The 20,948-nt window shown below is 44.8% G+C and overlaps 2 protein-coding genes across 4 annotated transcripts; one reads left to right on the plus strand and one right to left on the minus strand.

Moving 5' to 3' along the window:
• Positions 1-9: 9 nt before the first annotated feature.
• On the minus strand, positions 10-5,993 carry LOC147256606 (myosin light polypeptide 6). 3 transcript variants are annotated; one of them, XM_086214762.1, is made up of 7 exons: positions 5,865-5,993; positions 5,434-5,461; positions 2,819-2,962; positions 2,465-2,638; positions 2,127-2,204; positions 1,632-1,666; positions 10-570 (listed from the first exon to the last, which is right to left on the minus strand). In XM_086214762.1, exons 1-6 carry the CDS (start codon positions 5,865-5,867, stop codon positions 1,638-1,640), a joined length of 456 nt encoding a protein of 151 aa, XP_086070888.1. In that variant the 5' UTR covers positions 5,868-5,993; the 3' UTR covers positions 10-570; positions 1,632-1,637. The 3 variants fall into 3 exon arrangements, with proteins under 3 accessions (XP_086070888.1, XP_086070890.1, XP_086070889.1); XM_086214764.1 differs by having other exon boundaries at positions 1,620-1,666; XM_086214763.1 differs by lacking the exon at positions 1,632-1,666.
• Positions 5,994-15,711: 9,718 nt separating this feature from the next.
• Positions 15,712-18,591, plus strand: neurod4 (neuronal differentiation 4). Its single transcript, XM_086212800.1, has 2 exons — positions 15,712-15,936; positions 16,767-18,591. Exon 2 carries the CDS (start codon positions 16,773-16,775, stop codon positions 17,847-17,849), a length of 1,077 nt encoding a protein of 358 aa, XP_086068926.1. The 5' UTR covers positions 15,712-15,936; positions 16,767-16,772; the 3' UTR covers positions 17,850-18,591.
• Positions 18,592-20,948: the final 2,357 nt, after the last annotated feature.

Genomic DNA, 20,948 nt, shown 5'->3' on the forward strand with positions numbered 1-20,948 from the left:
GGCCAAAAGTTAGGTTTTCAGGAAAGACATTTATTCAAATGCACCAACAAAAGTAGGGTGAATTAAAAACATGGGAACCCATTTGAAATGTTTTTTTTTTTTTTTAACCTTTGATTATTCTGGTTCAGAGGAAAATGTTCCCCAGCTTAAGCAAGTACAGTAGATCGCTGACAGACACTATGCATTTATGTATATATATATATTACTGTCCCATCTAATGACACGCTAGTAGTAGCAATAGTTACAGTATTTCATCATCCAATTTTAAGAAGTCTTAAGTGCTGCATCTTGGAATGTTATTGCAAATAACGCAAGCTCAAAGACTCCTGAATGCATACTGAGTTGGTCACGAATGTGAGTGGACCTGGCAGCAGCAGCCAGGGACAAACGTGGTCTCTTATGGGGAATGAAAAGGCACTTTTTAAATTAAATGTGGAAAAACTACTCCATGGACAAGGCCAGGGGAGGGGGGCTGTAGAAAGCTAATTGCAAAAAGAGGGAATATGTGACAGGGTACAAAAATAGCGGGTGCTCCTCGCCTTCAGCCGTTCATGACCATCCTGACCAGTTCTGTAAAGAAAAGACCAGAGAAACGTGTCAGACTTCTTGTCTCGATCCAGACAGAGACCTACTCCAACTACAGCATGTGGAGCTCAGGCCCCGTCCTCATCCAGCCTCCGAGAGCCTGGGTGGGAGATGCTGCATTTGGAAGTAGATCCCCCACTCATATTCAATTCACCCAGAGAAGAGAGGGCTTGACAAGTGGACTGAGAGAAAGAGGTGAGGTAATCATCTCTATCTCCTATTCAGCCAAAGCATTTGGCCATGTCTATGATCCAAGAAGAGCTGGTTAGAGAAGCCATCTGTGCTGTATGCTTTCCTCTAGTTGAGAAGCAGAAACAGGGAGAAGGTCAAGGGAGCTACAGTCCAGTCAAGAGGGCGGCCAGCTAAAAATTCAGCTTCCATCAGTACAGAGGAGAAAACAATTAGCACAAGAGCAACTCATTGCAGTTCTCTGGTTAGTAGAAAAAGGACTGGCCCACTCTCCCAAAGCTGGTGGCGATACTCAAACATGTCTACAAGGTCCTAATTGTCAATTGTATGCGTGTCTGTGAAAAAAGCAGCACCTCTGATACCAACAGATGAAAAGGCCTGTTTTATAAAAGCACCAATGACATGCAAATGAGATTGGAGGAGCTGCCATGTGATCTCCACACCCATCAGCTCGAATGCCTCGACAGCAGCCACCAGGCTTCCCCTGAATGAGACCAGTCATTTCCTTGTGTGTCCACCATGTCCCCTTGTAAACTTGAGGGGAATCCCAGACACATGCAGAGGGGCATGCTGCAGCCAAGGGCCAAGACAGAGGGCTGCAGGAGGGAGAGACAGAGCAGGAGGAGGCTATACATGGTCGAAGCCTCAGGTCTAAAACTAGGAGGGACCACTAGGCTTTCCCACAGGCAGCTACAGCTCACAATACACTGTGCAACAGCACTTTTTATCCAATATACCAATGAGGAGCACAGCTACAGTTCATTAGTGTTAGGGTGGCCTAATAGGAGTGGATTATTTGAGAGCGAAAATGAAGGAAAGCCTGGCGGTGCCATTTCTTAGTATACCCAATGCCGTACCGGCCCTCAGCCTGACATGATGTGGCGGACAAATGCTGTGGAGGAAAAACAGTTAAAACAATTTGAGCAGTCTGCATTACACCTGGAGCAGTCAACGGTTTATTCATGAACACATGAGACAGGAGACACTAACATGCATCAACGCCCACCTCCATCTTAGGTCTACAGCGAGAAACAACACTGTTACAGTGAGTTCAGTGATTAAGGAGCCCAGTGATTGCCTTATTTGTCCAGAATTTAAAAAAACAGGGAAAATTCACGTTGTTTGCTAATAATGATTGTCGTGTCATTACTAAAAATACAAAGTCTTGACATGCACAGAAAGCATGTCAGGCATAAACATGGCTTCATTACTGTACTGGGAAACCTGCATAGGATGGTCACACGAGATAATTTGCAGATGCTGTTTGAGGCGATGATATCTTCACACGTTATTCGCCTAATTATGGGAAGCCCTCCATCTTGTTCCCATTTATTTATTTTTCTCACTCTCACCTTCATAATTAATGCAGCCATTTGCATCTTCGTGTCCTGCCAGGAGCGTCTCCACTTCTTCCTCTGTCATTTTCTCTCCTGTAAAAATTGGACACATAAATATTTAGGTATATCATGTGGCTGACATTAACATATTCAGTGTGATACGTACAATAATTAAAATATAATGAACTCACTGGATGGTTTTTGATGCAAAAGTGCACAAATACATTCAAATATTATATCATTTCAATGCCATTTGCATTTTAATTGCAGTAAATTTTCATGCTGACAGTTCGCATTCTGGGGAATTCTCTCAGTCTCAGATATCGACGCAAGTGCGATAACTGGTAACTCGCCTAGCGTGGTGAGGACATGACGTAGCTCTGCTCCCATTACTGTGCCGTTGCCCTCCTTGTCAAAGACACGCAGTCCCTCCACAAAATCCTCCATGGAGCCCTGATCTTTATTCTTAGCAATGGCCTGGAACATGGGCAGGAACTGCTCAAAGTCTAGCATCTTGGTGTTCATTTCTGCAGAAACAAGCAGACAAGAATACATCAGGCAAGCGAGTCTTCCTCGGCTGAAATGTAATGCAACCGAGAGATAAGGATTTTCAGAAAAAGAAAAAAACTCTGCATTGTGACAATCACTTATTTGTCACATAAGTCATGTTACTCCTGGCAGGTTTTTCTTTTTTTTGTCAACCTCACCTTCAGCCTTGGGGTTTCCCAGGACCTTAAGCACCTCAGCATTGACAGGGTTCTGTCCCAGGGCCCGCATGACATCCCCGCACTGGCTGTAACTTATCTTCCCATCTCCTGTTCTGTCAAACAGCAGGAACGCCTCCTTAAATTCTGCAGAACACACGCATCAAATTAGAGAAGAGCCATCCAGACGACTGTAAAAATCAAGAGCTGGGCAGGCATGTATGGAAGGATCATATGCGGACAGTGAGACAGCAAAAAGAAGATGAAAAGGCATCCAGACAAGATTGTGAAAAAGCAAACAAGCAGATTACTAAAAGCAACTGGGATCGTGAATCATCGGGCTGTCTGCTGGTAGGCCACATTTAAAGGGAGCACGGATGGCACAGCAGCACACTAACAAGCCGACGTCAGCTATACACACCACTCTAGGAGGGCTCAATCCAGCCACTCAATCTGGGATAATCATTGCACTGATAAATCAATTACACACCCCTCTGGGCAAGCTAACACTCGTGTTGTGGAACCAAGCAAAACACATTAAAGTTCCAACCATGTATTACACTTGATAACTGCAGGTCTATTAATCAATGTCTCATTATGCATCATATCATCATTCCCTCTGCATGGTCAAATGAGGCCGAACGACTGAAAACAGTTGGCTTTTCTCAAGTGTGCAGCAGACAACATTGGCAACAACATCCCACTTCCCCAAAAAGCATGTCTGTTTGGTCAGTTCACAAGATTTTATACCACCAAAAAGGTGAGTGTGAGCTGCACTGTAGCTGAATCTGCACATGATTCTCAGTGTGGCTTGACCATGTATCTAAATGTATCAATAATGTAGCAATAATGTAGCATATATATATATAATAAACAAAACTACTGAGGAGACAGATGTTAAGATCGAGACATAAAGCTCAGCAGTTAAAGGGGAAAGTACACAAAAACGTGTCAGGGTTTAACTGTTTGATGAGATTTTTTAGCCAGTCAGTTCATCTAATTTTCACGAACTAACACTTTAAGAAGATGACCAGCAGATACCAGCAACAGAAGTACTTGAATCACTTTGTTAAAGTGACGTTAAAAGGGACAAGTTCCTTTTAATCTGCAGAATCGAAGAAACAAGTTTAAAAAAGGAATGCATAGTATGTATATGGTCAAAGTAAATGAAAAATATCCCTTTTCTTCAGGCTCATGCTTTGTGTGCTAAAAAATAAAAAGCACTATTGTAAAGGTATAAACGGGCCACCTTGAACATGATGAGAATATGAGCAATTAAATGCTCTAAGTTCTCATGATAACCTGCAAATATTGAACAATCTTGTAACTTTTTCAATCTGAGGCATCAGTCAAGAACAACCTTTAATAACTTGGCAATGTTTTGGATGCAATGAGAAGGTCCATACACAAGTAGTTATAGTGCTTCAGTTATTAGAGTCTCACTAGAGTCAAGCTTCTTGCAGTTCAACAACTTTGACTGTCATCGATAGTTCTGCAGTGCTGTGGAGCAATAAATGAGACAATGTGGCCGAGGCTCCTCGGGCATCAACATGTGCTGAGTGTTTTTGTTGTTTAGGTCAGCAGTTAGGAGATCTTGTCACTGAACACTGTTGATTAGTTTACTCTGATGCAACATCAAGTATTCTACTTAATCACAGGAGCCAAACAAAAAGATACGCAAAGGTCTAGCAATCAGGGAGTTGTGAATTTGGATTACCGGTACTCAATATCCGGGCAGCAGACTTTTCCTAATATTTTGAGAGAAGCCACCCCCCCCGCCCCCCCCCCCAATAAAAAGCTCAGGCAATGTTGTGGAGTTTTTCCTGTTCTGAGGAATGCGTTTCTTCCCTTTTGGCAAGAGAGAACTTTTCCCCAGCACCATATTTGGTATTAGAGGAGTGGAGGAAAGGAGGAGGAGTGAGAGAGTAGCAGTGGCCTATTATGTCAACGGTGATTACAGAAACCAGCCTAAGGACAAAAACCATCCACCACTCTTATCCAGCACCAAAAAAGGGCAAACTGGTGGGGATGAGCTGCTTGGAAGATACTTGACAAAGATTATGGCAAGCTTACATTAACAGGAGCAAAAAAAAAAAAAAAAAAAACAACACTTGCAAGGACATGTATGAGTTTTTGTTGGCTTAATACGTACTACGACTGCATGACTGACCACATACAGAACACATAGTTCAAGCTGGTTAAGTATTGTAACGTTATATGCAGAACATGACTGATTTTGAGTCACCAAACAACAGCGCTAAACGACTCATTCACATTTACAACAGATTCTCTCAAATAAACATGCAGCTCACACCCTGACACTCCAAGGTAGCCATCAGTTCTGTACTAAGACGGTCCCTCTTCACTGACTTACCATGAATCTGTTCCAGGTTAAATTCAATCTGCAAAGGACAAGCAGTTGCAAGTGGAAAGTGATGAAACAGTAGGGAAATAAAGAAGAAGAAGAAAAAAAAAAAACTAACCTAAAGGCAGCACTGCTATGACAAGAGGCGGGCATGGAGCAGGGTGAAAGTGAGAACACCTGAACCAAGCAGGTATGGAAGCATGCAGAAAAGAAAATGTCTGGAAAAACGTCACAAGGCAGACTCATAACTCACCGAGGATTTGATCTTCCGAGAAGTCAGTCTGTTAAAACAAGATATCAGGCTAGATGAACATGGTTGCTTTAGCGACGAAGCGGAATGCTAGCCCTGGTTGACTCAAAATGCTCTTCTTTTCCAACCGCTAGATTTGTCAAAACATCATCCTCATAAACTGCTACAAATTCTGATTTTACACATGTCAGAGTTAGTATTCTGACAAGGTTAATGAGCTTACTGTTTAACTTAACTTTTTCTACCGCGAAAGCTAACGTTAGCTCCTCAAAAGTTGCACTTCCGCTAGCAACCAGCGAGCCAGCCCTCGTATTCAAACGCAGGTTTAACATCTTTCTAAAAGCTAAACCACTGCCTTTAAACGCCACAGCGCTAACGTGGTCCAGTAGGAATGGCGGTAGACTTAGTTAGGTCGAGTGGAACAGAAAACCCACCATGGCTGTGTCGGTTGAGGTGTGTCCGAGGCGTCGGCAAACCAAAGAATGTGAGGCGACTCGGTCGGATGGGCAGAGAGAAAACCCTGGACGTGGTGCGTCATGACGTCAAACCCGCAACGACGTCCGCTCAGGAGGGCGTGACCTGAACAACCACACGCTCCATATATAGGAGTAAAAAAGCTAGGTTTGCCCCATGGTTCACAATACAGCGTTTAAACGCCCATAAACTTTAAAAAATTGTTCCTTTTTTTTATAAAATAATTGATAGGTCCATGGACAAGCTAACATCAGGGGAGAGATGCGTTTGACAACTGGAATAATTCCTTTGCTTAGAATCAGATAATCTCTAATCCAAACATTTTCAAAGAATGAGGCGGGCCTCCCCGGGGTTTCCTCCACAAGCAGTTTCAGGGCAGGCTCAGTCGGGCGAGAGAGTGTTGGTTCTGAAACAGCAGTCATGTAGAGCAGCCAAAATATACGGGATCAGGTTGAAGATGGGGTTAAGAGATGCATAGAATAAAAAAATGATGGTATACTCCAAGGCTATGTAAAGCAGCAATGTTTGGTTTTCCTGGCTAAATATTTGAATGTCTGTAGGACTGAATAAAATATAATCATGCATCCAGGGGCCAAACTATAATTAATGCAAGGAGGGACATGTTGAGTACCACAATTCAAACTTTATCTGAGGGGAGGCCCACCACCTCAGACTTTGAAAACCCTTAATTTAATCAACAGAATCCATAACGATTCATTGGGGGACATGTTAGGGCTTCTGACCATCTACATTAAAGTGAAAATATAATTGGATAAAAGAAAACACTGAATTCACCACTAAGAAGTTAAGTAGACGTTGGAAAAATATTTATACACAGTTACTGCCCCCAACTGTTACTGCCCCCAACTGGTCATTGAAAGTTGTGTAGTCAGTGTAAAATAACTCTCTAAAACTTGGAGGAAAGGAATATTGGTTTTTGAAGTAGAAGATTAAAGTGGTCTTTTTTTTTAAGGCACAGTCTTTTGAGTACAAATGCTCCTGTTTGTCTCACCATATTTGAGGTTTGCCAAGGACTTACAATGTTTGAAAGGCAAAAGGGAATTTTTTAAGTCTAGAAAGATCTTCCTTTTTCTAAGGCAACTGTTTTACATAAAAGGGGGGGGGGGGTTTCTAAGACTCAGGAAAATCATTGTAAAGGCTTAACTGCTGTAAGTGACTGAAGGATGAGGGTGGCAGGCCATGCAGCAATGACGATTATCTATCGATTACTTACGATCAGATGATTCCACAACTTTCTGCAGTTTGGCTAATGAGTTGGGTTTTTTTTTTTTCATTCCTGCCATGAGTGTCGTCCCCCACTGAAGGCAGAACCGGGGGTCTTAGTGCGTCTTAACTACTCTCACGTGTCCTCACAGGCTACAACGACAATGCTGGCAACTCTGCATGCAGAGCACACAAACAAAGGATGACAAACAAAGCATATGAGGTTGGCAGCGAAGCCACAGCACCGGCAAAGATAAAGTACATTAGTGTAAAGTCTAATGTGGGCATCAGAGGTTTGACATGACAAATGGTTGAAGTTAATCTTTAATCTTTTCTTCTCCTCTCCAGAGGGGTCAGAGCACCTGAGCCTATTTTACTGGCCGTGATGAAAACGTTTGTTTTTGCCGTGTTTCCCACTGTAGTAGCTGTTGTTATCATTTACTTATTATCACAAGTTGTCTTCTAATGTGATCTGTTTAGAAATGTCCAGCAAAGACGTTGACTGTGGGAGATGTTTAGACAAAGAGTTACATATCAGAACTCATTGGGCCTTACAGAAAAAAAATTATCATACATATGAGGGTTTTTAACCCTCGGTTTAGTCTTACAGACAGGACTTGTAACTCCTTGATCCTGACACCAGATCTACTGGATACCGCCAAGCCTTATTAATGCAGTACTTTGTAACGGTACGACAGCAACAGTGACCTCCACCAGTTTGCAGGTCAGTCTGTCCCACTGATATGTTGGTCAGATTCTGTGAGTGATGTATCTCACAGGTTGTTGAAGAAACCCTGCAGTGTCATTGCTGTTGAATGATAATTTTGGCAAAATCTGAAATGGACAGTAAAAGTTGTTTTCTTGCAGCCTTTTACATTAATTTACTGGCTGCAGCTGCTGCTGCCGCTTGTAGGCCACAAGGGAAAGGCGACTAAGTAAAACTGTGACAGGAAACTGCGGCGGCCTCTTCCCTAAGGAGGCCGGTGGCTGACTGACGGCCTCACTCTCTGTGTCCCATTTCTTTTCTTAGCTGAGATTCCCTGTAACGTTGAAGCTCACAGCGTTTTCTCTCTGGTTAGCGTCAGAGTCAGACAAAGCAACCTTGTAGATAATAACCATGTGATGTTTTTGCATCAGCTGATAACAAATAGCTATTGTCTGTCTCCAGTTGACTATGTTGGCTTGGGTGATCAAACTCTACATTAAGCCTGAAATTGATTTAATTGGCATAGAAATGTATGAATGTCCCACATTAGCTTTGCCACAAAGAGCATTCAGCACTTTCAACCACTCACCTCCAAAGTACTGGGGTCAAATGGCGAATCTGAGGGACGCAGCATCCGCGGCTTCTGCTCCGGTTTTGGAGCCGCAGGAGCCGCAGGCAGGCAAGGAAACGGGGGACCCAGTCTGGGTTGGGTCACAGGTGAAGGAGACTTCTTAATGGAGGGTTCTCTTTTAGGAGCCATCCCAACCTGTCCTGGATGTAACTGTCCCGCTGCTGGGAGAACTGCTGAGAGGAGATGTGAAGCTGTGAATTAAAGTGTGTCGGTTGCGTGGAGAGGTGGGGCCAGCAGAATGAGGAGGGTGATGAGGCTGATGATGCTCAGGGACTGGCTGGTGGATGAGGCAGAGGTGGATGTATGGAGGAGCATGTGAGTGAGTGTAGGAGGAGTGGAGATGAAAGCGTTAGTGTAGAATAAGGATGAGGATGGAAATAGAAAGAACAGAGCTCAGCTGGATGACTCCAAGCACACGTTTTTATTTGGGTCAGAAGTGTGGGGGAGTGAACCAGCGACAAGAGGGGCTCAGTGTCATACACGGAGGTGAGGCCAACTACGAGGAGGTGTTGAACGGTACTAGGATATCATGAACAAATACAGTTTGTCATCAAGAACCCACAATGTTACAAGGCTTTTCCTTTTCTGGCTGCCATGACCCTTTTCTGCTGCTGGTTCCGGTGGACTTGCTGTGATTTCAGGCTGAATGAAATGTTTCCACACTAAGAGGCCTTTGGTAACGATTGTACATACATGGGCATGTTACACTTGTTTTCTACACACTACATTTGTTACCTTCAATTGTTTGGACCACTACAAGCCAAGCAAGGCCGTAGCCATGGAGTCACTGCACAAGGATCAAATCTGCTGGTGGGGCCACCACCACAACCCTACAAAGGTTAACTTCCTGCGCTGATAAACTTATTCATTGCAGATAAGGATCATGGCCATGACGCAAAGATAAAAGCAAACATATAGACCCATTGTTGGATAAACACAAACCTTCCGATCAAGTTTTACAAATTCTACGGAGTTTTACGGAAAATGTAATGTTTTTTTCCTTTTAAATAAAATGTGTAACAGAGACTTTCTTGTAATCCTCCCAAAATATTTCCACAAATTGAATCAGGAATGGGAATCCATACCAAATGGAGATTGCAGTTTAGAATGTCACCACTAGATGTCACAATTGCACAAACGGAATACTGAATCCCTGTAAACCTGTCAATGATCCTCGGAGCAGTTTTAGATCCTGCAAATCAACAACAGCAATTTTACAATGAAGAACACATGCGATCAATAAAATAATGTGGATAAAGTGATTAACTTCGGCTCTTTTTCAGTCACCAATTCTGGTAATCTAATCCCTAACGTTAATATATTGAAGTATGATTGCGACATTGATTTATATTCATATTTTTTAAATTGTGCTCTAGAGTGTGAGACCTAAACATCGATCAACGGTATTTCGAGGGGCAACGTGTTGAATTTCAACGTCTTCTGATTCCCGGCGTCACTCGCACGCGCTCCTCCGATAATCAATGCTCCCCACCCGTCAGTCAGCTGATTTGGGTGCACAATCCATCGCGCGCTCAATGGGCCTTGAAATCAGCGTTCACGTGCCTCCTGATTCAAAACAATAACGACATGAGACCCTCGCTGCGACACCAACGGCACTTCTGACCCCGGATCGAACGAAATGCAGGAATGAGGAGGAAGGGCCTTCCCCGGGACAGCCTGACAATAACCAGAAATGAAATAACTCAGTGCACGGTGAGGTTATCTAGGAGCTTTTTAAATATTTGATTTGAAGCGTTAAGCTCCCTCCAGCAGCTGATTGTGATGAGTCTGGCGAGCAGACAGCTCAGTGTCAAACAGTTTAAGGAGATTAACAGAGCCTCACGTTTTTCTCCTCATCTCCCAACAAATAATCCACCACAAGAGGCTAATAACACAGCAATATCCTATATGTCTGCTTTCAAATAGATTACCTACTGTAGCCAGTAATTAGGAAATTGAAATATTATCCTATTATGATACGCAGGTGTCTGCACGGTACTAAACATGTCTGAAATTCAGTTCCTAAATTATTGGACATTTAATTGGAGAAATTACATTTCTGATTTCCTCTCCGACGTTTTGTTGTGAATACTGATTCAATTACTGCAACTTAAAGGAAATGTTTCAACAGATCCTCTGAGGTTCCCCAACTGACTAATGAAATTATGGCAGTTCTCCCACCTAATGTCATTCAAAGTCACCCCCCTAACCCCCCCACCCCCCTCCTGCCACAGCAAATCTCCAAACCACCTGATTTATTTTTAATGATATTACACCCCTCAGTTGGCTGTGTCATGGTAATAATCGGGGCTGCTCCAGCTGCCTCTAGATCACATTAGCCAGGCTTAATATTGACAGTGCGGGGCCACTAAACAATGAGGCTGTGGGGATGGGGAGCTTAGAGGCTGTCTAGCCAATGGGCATTCTGCAGGAGGTAGAGGAGATGCAGACCAGGATGCTTCAGTTCCCTATGCCCTGGAGGACTGGCATCATCATTAAGCAGCATCTTCTATAGTCCGGCGGAGCCTGAAACCCACCACTACCAGGCTCAGACCCCCACCCTGACATCAAAAACCCATACTGACAGGGGACCACGGAGCTAGTGGCAGAGTGCTTCCTTGCTATTCTCAGCCAAGATGGGAAGACCTGCCGCAGCAAAAGCTCAGCATTTGCACCTAGAGGGTCCCGCTGTCTCTGAATAAGGTCACGTGACAGCATGAAATCAGCTGTTGGAGGTTCATCCTCAAGACTTTTTTGACGACATAAATAAAACATCTGATTACACGGCGGGAGACGTGTGTTTCAATATTTTGTAATTTTGTGAAACGTACACAAAGATGCAACCCAAGAAAAGCCTGTCACAGTCTGATGTCATTAGAGAAGTGTTTTTATCCGTTAGACTAATTTATGTTGTAGGCTTCACTCCTTGCTGTATTTGCATAATGGTCACACTGGGAATCAGACTGGGCCACTTGTGGGACACTTGCACCTGATCACAGAGACACTATGGCTGTTTGCCAATCACACCTCCTCACTCCATTCTTCCAATTAAAAATCACCTGTATTTGTCCTTGCGTTTGCCAGGTTGTTCGACATCAGTTCGACGTGCACATTCGCTGAGGTATTATGTTTTTGTCCCAAATTGTTGTTTGGATCGGAGGGGATTTTGTATGGGGGCCCGCAGATTACCGCCGTTGATTAGTGGTTGGGTGTAATCCTTTCAGCCCCTCTCTCTCCAACACACCCCTGGGATATGCCCGGCTCCCTGAGGACTGCAGCATGGCAGATGGATCCTCCTCCCCCTCGGCTGCCCCGTCTAACAGCACACCCAGTAACACTGTTGATGTCCTGGGATGGAGGTTGTAAAGTATCCTGAATATGAAACCACAGGCACCTTTGTTTAATGGCTCTCTCTCCACTTAGTGAGAATTGCCCCCAAGCAAGATTCCCATTCTGTAGCTATCTCTGCGACTGGAATGTTTTCCAGACCCATTAGCCCAAAGGAAAAAGGAATAAGCTGCACACAATCCGCTCATATTGCCTGGATGATGCGCTCTTAGATTTGACCAAAACACACTTTGGAGCCTCTTATGTCGGTGATATCATGCGGATGTGGCAGCCCGCTTTCCAGGTTTTAAATACTGCTGTTCAAACAGATACAGATCACGATCCACTTGGCTGCTGGGTTTCTTCACATGACCTTTTTTTTTTTTTTTTTTTTTTAAACTGCGACCATGTGTCTTATGTGTTAGTGTATGAGTGTATGTGTGTATTAACTGTTGGTGTGAAAACTTTCAAGGTTCAATTCATGCAGAAGTCTCAAAGAAGACTTAACGTTTTTGACTGAGGAGGATGTTATCAAAAAGAACTACTTATATATATGCATATATATATATATATGTATATATATGTGTATATATGTGTATATATGTATATATATGTATATATACATATGTATATATGTATATATATCTACATATATATCTACATATATATATACATATATATATATACATATATATATATACATATATACATATATATATACATATATACATATATATATACATATATACATATACATATATACATATATACATATACATATATATATATATATATATGTGTTATATGTGTGTGTGTGTGTGTGTGTGTGTGTGTGTGTGTGTGTGTGTGTGTGTGTGTGTGTGTGTGTGTGAAGTCCCAGGGCTCAGTTCTCTCAATTTGCTGCTCACTGAGGTTGAATACGGTCACATAGCAGACTTTCCTGAGGGAGAGACTGCCCGCCTACTGACTCCGCTGCACACAGGGGGAAACACTCTCTCTCTCTCTCTCTCTCTCTCTCACACACACACACACACACACACACTATTGTAAAGCATAGAAAACAGAAACATGCACAAGTCTGGAAACTTTTCATTCTATAAAAGTCTTTAGATAAAATGTCAAATGAAAACAAATAAACCCCCGCATCACCGAACTTTTAATTTTAGTTTGGCAACAACACAATCATCACCCTAATCTCACAACTCTGTGCCACCTCACCCCTACAGCTTAGCACGCCCATCCCTCTCACAAATCCGTGCTCTCTCCATCTTTTATGATCACTACAAGGGGTTCAGCTTTCAGGAGCGGTGCAGGGAGCATGTGTGTAGAGCTTTAATTCCTATTGTGTTCGTGCAGTCTTGGTGTGTGTGTGTGTGTGTGTGTGTGTGTTTCAGCAAAAGAGGGAGATGAAGAAAAAGACAGGAACAAGGACCCATCTGTCAGCATAGCGCACGAATCCCTCCCATTCCACTCTGGGTCCCGAGGGACAAGAGTGTGAGACAACTCACTTGTGGCAGTGTTTTTGTGAGGAAGGGGGTTATCCGCATTAATAGCATCAACAGAACTTCAATAGATCCTGTAAGACTCGCTGTCCCATCTTTAAAAGAGCTTAAGCAGAGTATCTGACTTAATCTTATTTCACGTATATAAAAAAAAAACTAAAATCCAACCAGAAACTCCTGTATTTTTTCCTTCACATCACACGTAGGAAATGAAAGGGGGGGTGGGGGGAGGGTTCAACCTGCGAGAGACTTTACTTTTTCAAGCATTGAGTTTAAAATCATGTAAACTCATCAAAAGTTGCTTCAGATCAGATGTGCTCGCCACGACCTCAACCCCAGGAGGTTGGCTGCGTAAAATGGGAGCAGGACACAATTCCCTTTCCGTTAGTGGATGAGTCATCTGGGAAAACAGCGGGGATTGTGGGAGACTGTGAGGTTCCAATTCCCTGTGCAGGCTGCAGGTGTGGTGGAGGCCTCACTCACTCAGGGGACAGGGGGGTGCAGTTTGTGTGTGTGTGTGTGTGTGTGGGGGGGGGGGGACAATGAATGTACCTGGGGAGTTTTAGGCACATCACATTGGTCTGGAGTTGTTGTTGCTATACACATGCAATGTCTGAGTTTTACACACACACACACACACACACACACACACACACACACACACACACACACACACACAGAGCAGGGTCCCCTCAACCCACAAGTCTTTGTGGCCAGTGCACTGACCAGGAGTGATTAGGCCGTTAGTGGGGTGGATAAATGCTGTTTCAGCACGAGACCTCATCTTGGGCGACCGAGTGACGCGTGAGCATCCAAGCAACAGATGCCCCCCCCCCCCCCCAACGCTTCCTGTATCCAGCCATCTGTCGGGGTCTGTTCAATAAATCGTTGGATAAGTGCCCGCTTCTGCACGACGTTGTTGATTTGTCACGTGATCATATTTTATTCTCTAGACACTGAAGTGTGTGCGTGCGCGTGTGTGTACTCCGCGTACACGTAAACACGGAGAGCCCACGGTGCGGTTGGTAAAGTCCGGTCTCGTGCACAGCTGTGCGCAATTGCGCGCACAATGGGATCAATCCGGGGGCACGTGCGAGTCGCGAGACCCAGGCTCGTCAATGGCCGGTGATGACAATAGACCCCCGCTGCGCTGCGGCTCGCCACGCACGAGGGCTGGCGGGCGGGCTGGATTTTTTTTTTTTTTTATGCCCTGGCATTTGTCGTCCAAACCCGGGGACAACAAACATCGGGCTCAATACGGAGGTGCAATCAATGTAAAAACAACAGTCTAGTCAAGTTTTTACTGAGCTGACAAGTTTTACACAGACCCTCCAGTGCAGGGAGGAGGGAAAGACAGACAGACAGATAGAAAGAAATAAAGAAAGAAAGACAGGTAGAAATAAAGAATGAAAGAAAGAAACGGAAAAAAAGAAAGATGTCCGGATCCTGCTGTACTGTACTGTAGTTCCCAAAGGCCGAGGGTTTAAAATGTCCCGCAGGTTTTTAAATCTACCTGTCTGTCCGCCACTGCACCAATCGAATCAGTAATAGGATTGAGGACAGAACAAGACGCTAAGATGGAAGAAAACAATTGAGCGGCAGGGTGAGTGACGCACACACCTGCTCTCCGCACACCAAGCTGTCAACATCACTTAAACTTGCGCACATGGAGGAGCGTCTCTGAACCCAGCGCGAGCGGGTCTTACACTGTGTGTGTGTAATTAAGTGGAAAATTCCTAATCTAACCGACTAATGAAGAGATTGACAATCGATTAATGTAGTTAACACGCCGATGGCGTTAAAAAAAACATAAAAAAACAGCACATGGAGGTTGCTGGATCCAGACTTCCACAGGCGCATCAGTCCGCTCACACCCAGGACGCGTCACCGTTCTAGATGCTGATCAGCTTAACCACAAAACCTCAAAGCAGATTTGAAGATGTTACGATGTAAAAATTGAAAATAAAAAATGTGGGACGCAACGTTTCGCTAATGAACACGGGGCTTTTTGTTTGCGGGGTTGTTGGCTTGACACTTTTATCTGAGAGGCCAGCGCGGCAGGTCAGGATAGAGCCGCGCGGGTGTCTCTGCGACGCGCGGTGCAGAGACACAGTGCTCGATGCACGGCAGGTTCCGTGGGTTCTCGTCCTCCAGTGGAACCTCGGACGTGCTTGTTGAACCTTAGCGTCCCAGGACACGTTCCTACCTACTTTCACCCTTCCTGAAACTTTATTTTACAACATTTACATCTCTGATTACGCATGCTCGCGGGCTGGCTCTATTCTCTCTCTCTCCCCCCCCCCCCCCCTTCCATCACCTCATAAATTTGCAGGGTGGAACTTATAAGGGGGGCCACGAGACTGCCACGCGCGTTTTGGATGGGTCGCTCGCGGGTGGGGCGCAGGAGGGAGGGGCTTAGGTGGCTAAAAAAGCAAACATATCAGCCCGATCATGGTCATTCCGGGGATGAAGGTTCCACGCGCGTCCGTGGCTGTCTGAGTCTGGGACACTGGCAGATGCGCAGAGAGAGAAACGCAACACCTCTGGACTAACCACGCGTACTGCTGCCTTAAAAGATAAACGAGACAGCTTTTTTTTTGTGGGGTTTTTTTTGTTGCAGATTGACTCCTGAATCCAAATAGGTGAGTTGACTTTTTCTTCATACGTTACCTGATAGGTGCTTCTGAATGAAATCAGCTGGCTGAATCAGATGAACACTCTTATACTACTTACTACTTCAAGTATTTGGTTTCTCATTTATGCACCATCGGTATTCTCCAGACACAACATGTCCAAAGTTGTGAATTCATATGACAGCAATCTGTCCCACTTTTACGCATTAGTGCACAATAATTATCTGGGACACCCCCCCCCCCTCTCCTCGCTAAAAAAACAAAACAAAACAAAACAAAACAAAAAACAATAGCAAATTCAGCCTACAGGGTCTGCCTTTCACATTTAAAATAATACAGTACGGTTTTGTATTTATTCTTTGAAACAAACCTTGCATGTAAGAGTTTAATCTACGAGATTTAAAGATTTAACGACAGCAAACCTGAACACTTCCCTGGTTTGTGGCGTGGAGAAGCGCGCGTGGGCGGCTCGTCCGCATGTTTGTTGATTTCCATGTTGCCTATTTAATCTTTGAGCTTTATTTTGCTGAGCAAATCCCGCGGTGTCCTAGATCGACAGCGTCTCTGCTGTCATGCCCACAGCAGAACAGCGGGGGATCATTCAGTCGCATCGTTCAAAAAAACATCCTTAATGCTGGAATATCACAATTTAATACCGTTGAAATAATTACAGAGCCGCGTCTTCTTAAGGACGTTGTTGTCAGACAGACGCCCTGGATCAGCTCCAGGAAGGAGAGAAGCGATACCACAGTTCTAAAGCTCAACATTCAAGCTTCATGTAATAACTTTTACAGATGTTGTACTCTGGAGGTTTATTGACATTGTTTGTTCCTCTTCAGATCAAAATGATGACCAAACCTTTTGGGAAGAGTGGAGATGTGAGCGACCTGGTGAGCTCCCTCGGCTGGCTGGAGGAGGACGGCAGCTCTCAGGATGGGGACGAAAGCCCAGAGATGAGGGGGCGCCATGGCCTGATAGCAGGGAGCCGGATTCACTCCTGCACAGAACTGGGTAGTGAGGATATGGAGGAGGAGGAAGAGGAAGATGATGATGAGGAGGAGACTGGACCAAATGGAGAGAAGGCTCCCAAAAGACGAGGCCCTAAGAAGAAGAAGATGACCAAAGCTCGACAGGAGAGGTTTCGTGCCCGCCGCATGAAGGCCAACGCCAGAGAACGTTCACGAATGCACGGGCTGAATGATGCCCTGGATAATTTACGCAGAGTGATGCCCTGCTACTCCAAGACACAGAAGTTGTCCAAGATTGAGACTCTCCGGTTGGCTCGCAACTACATCTGGGCTCTCTCGGAGGTGCTGGAGAGTGGCCAGTCCCCAGAGAGCCACTGCTTTGTGGAGATGCTGTGCAAAGGTCTGTCTCAGCCCACCAGTAACCTAGTGGCGGGCTGCCTGCAGCTGGGACCCACTCCCATGATGCTCAACAAGCTGGAGGACAAGTGTGGAGGCCCAGGGTTAGGTGGTGTGGGGGGTCAGACTGGCAATCCCCTCAGCTACCCATCCCCAGGCCTGCCCAGCCCCCCCTATGGCTCCCTGGAGGCATCCCACCTCCTCCACATGAAGGGATTCAAGGGGCCAGCCTATGACAACCCCTCCCCAAATGAGTGCAGCAGTGGTACCCCACCATACGATGGGCCTCTCACACCCCCCCTCAGCATTAGTGGCAACTTTGCCCTGAAGCAGGAGCCCTCTCCCCATGACTCAGAGAGGAACTACTCCACCCACCCGGGCCACCATGCCCATTACCTCTCATCCCACCATTATCCCACTTCCATGACTGGTGGCGTACCTGGGGGGCATCAGGGCCACCCACTCTTTCAAGCGTCACGTTATGAGCTGCCCCTTGACGTGGCCTTTGACTCCTTCACTTCCTCTCACCTGATCAGCTCTCAGATGGGCAGCATTTGAAACCTGAGCGCAACTGGAGAAGCACGCTCCCAAATAAACTGCTGTCTCGAGCGTTGTCATGGCACCGACTGTCCTGACGTTCCCATGTGTGCCGTCCAGGACTCGGAGAGACTCATCACCTCAACTTGATCTACCTGATACAAGCACACACCCATACTTTTTAATACTCTTATTTATTTGTTTTGTTAAGATTATGTGTTGATATTTGGATCCTGTTTATTTTTTTAAATTCAGTTGCCCCCCCCCCCCCGCCACACACACACACACACACACTTGTACAGAGTGGAATTAAATATCAGATTACCAAATTAAAAAGACGCTTTAAGCATCGCATCAAGTGTCCAAATGTAGCATTCAAGCAAACACTTTATTAGATGATCTGCAAGCAACAGAAGCTGATCAAAGTGTCACACAAACTAAATTGCTCACTGAGGCCTGCAGCCATTGTCCCTCTCGCCATAAGAAAAGCATTGCATTTATTTATACCTGTATTTAATATTTATTTTGATAATGTCTTGTCTTTTTTCTCTTTTTTTTTTTGGAAATATTTGCTCAGCACAGTTTTTGTTTCACTGTCTTCTTGGTTTCTTGTCAGTCACTGGCAGCTGTCCTGTATTTAAATTATTTATTTGAGGTCTTTCAGGTACTTGTTCATTTGGCGTCACACTTTTTGTCATACTGTACTGTTGTAAATATTTTGCTGTTTCGCACTTAATTGAATAAATATTCTTATATTATATGCTATTTCCATAGTAACAATGTTTGCCAATCTTTTTCTTCTGTCAGCCTCTTGTCGTGTACTTATTTTGGATGAGCAAAAGAAAGCCAGGAAATTCATTTCCAGTTGTAATGATTTCTGTGCTACCATTCACTGTGTATGCAGCAATTATCAGCAGATTTATAAGAAGTTGCTGAAAAGCTTCTCTTTGATATGAAGGCGTGCAGCCAAATAATGAAAACATTGTGAAAGTATCTTCAATGCCAGCAAACAAACTCAGGGATAAAAGCCAAAGATGGAGTTTCGGATTTTAACAACACGATCGCCACCATAGGTGTAACGGTTTCAGAACCGATGAAGCCTGAAGGAGTGGAATAAAGGGGGGAGTTTGTGGCTTATCTGCTGCAGGTTTGTGTGAGTGCTGATGATGTCATTCAGAGGCTTGCCGTGTTCCGGGGTTCCTCTTAGGTCAAGCGGGAGCCTGTTGTGGGCCATGGGAAAAACAGCTCTGGGGAACAGGTGAATGTGTCACAGAGGCTTTTCTGAGTGTCGCTGGCTTTCTCTTGCACATGCCCCCTTTCCCCCTCCAGCTCATGCCAAAACACTGTAGGGCAAGAACTCATTTCCAACAAATCATCCACAGTGAGCCCAAGACAGAAAAGCACCGCACTTCTGTTCAGAGACAAAGTTTCTAATGATAGCTGTGTTTTAATAAAAAAAAAAAACCAAAAAAAACAAGGTCTTTCAAAATGTCTCATATAGAGGATATAAAAGGTAGCGTTGGGATCTTTATTCCTAGATTGGCTCTGAGTAAACTGTCTGGGTTCCTAACACATTTGTATCACTCAAGTGACAAAAGTCTCAGTTTTGACTTTAATGAGGGACATGATGGCTCTTGAAATAAACAAAGAATGGTTTGAATGCAAAGATGAGTGGTGAGGGCAAGAGCGTGTGGTGCACAATTGTGTTTATCATCGTGGTTCTTCAGGCATTTGTTAAAGGGGAAGGTGCCTCGGAGGCTGTTGTCCAATAGATCCTCCTCCTCTCTTCAGCTACCTCTCCAAAGGTTTGTCTTTTCCAGTTCTGGCAACAGTGGAGAAAGGCTGGTAGAGAAAAAGGGAATGATTGTTTTACTGGGCGCCACTGGTCCATTGTGAACGCAGCCTGTTCTTTCTCTTGACCTGTGACCCGTATTGTTGCGGGGTTTCTCGTTTGGGGAGGGCAGGCAGCTGGGGGAACTGCGGGGGGCTGATGGACAGCTGGGCCAATTTGGGAGGAGAGAAAGAGGAGAGTGAGAGCATGTGAGAGGGTTGAGAGAGAGAAAAGGCGATCAGTGTGTTGAGGGAAAAAGTAGAAGAGGAAAGAGAGCAAGAGGGCAGAAGGTGACTGAGGTCTTGCTCCTCATTCAGAAGTTTGTGCTGTGTGTCAGGGAGCGTTGGAATGACATAGCTACACACACACGGCCTGTTTTGTCTTCGCTGTTGAGGTGGGGCAAAAAAAGTGCGTGTGGGGGGGGGGTATGCGGATTAATCTACTGAATCCAAATACATGAGTGTGTAGATATGGAAATAATCCATGTAAATAACTTTGGCGACAAGATTACAGGACAAATGTGAAGAAGATGGGGCACAGAGGTGGAGAGAAACTTAAGATCAGCCGTGACTATCATACATTCTTAAGTTCATATCTTACTGCTGGAAACAAGACATACAAAACCCACTGGTTCTCAGTGAGTTGACCAATTTAAAAACTCCATAAATAAGAATGTTGATAGAAATAAACATTTTCACTTGACCACAAAAGTGAGGAACTGGGTGTTTCAAGTGGCTTCTATTGGAGATAAAGGCACGAGGGTAATCTGATGGGAGCACAGGCTCTGCAATGTCATCTTGGTCTGTGGCGACAGCCAGCAGAGCACGACCTGTAGCTCAGTCCCCTGGGAGACGGAGGTCATGTATCAGCTCGTCAGTGTAGCAGGCAACGGGCAATGGGATGAAATGTAACAAAATAAAATACTAACTTTGAAGTCAGTTAATTTGAATGTATTTAAAGTGATATCAGCGCATGCATCATGAAGCTGACTCTCCATTTGTCACCTTCAGTTTCTGGGTGCAGCGTATTAAACCTCCTGGCCAAACACGAGCGGTCCCTCTAAAATGAAAAGGTCCTGATCCATAGGAGCTAGATTGAGGGATAAAGCATTGTGATTAAGATTGTATTAATGGGGCCATAGGAGGCTGGAAGGCTTTAATCAGTGTCTGTGTGCCAGTAATCCTTCTGCCTTTAAGCTGGAGTGAACACAGAGGCCCCCCCCCCCTCCTGGGCCACAGGGTGCGCACGCACACACACACACACACACACACACACACCTCTGAGGCGAG

This window comes from Aulostomus chinensis, chromosome 9 (assembly GCF_037954235.1).
Source record: "Aulostomus chinensis isolate RoL2024-O1b breed Wild chromosome 9, RoL_Achi_v1.0, whole genome shotgun sequence".
NCBI lineage: Eukaryota > Metazoa > Chordata > Actinopteri > Syngnathiformes > Aulostomidae > Aulostomus > Aulostomus chinensis.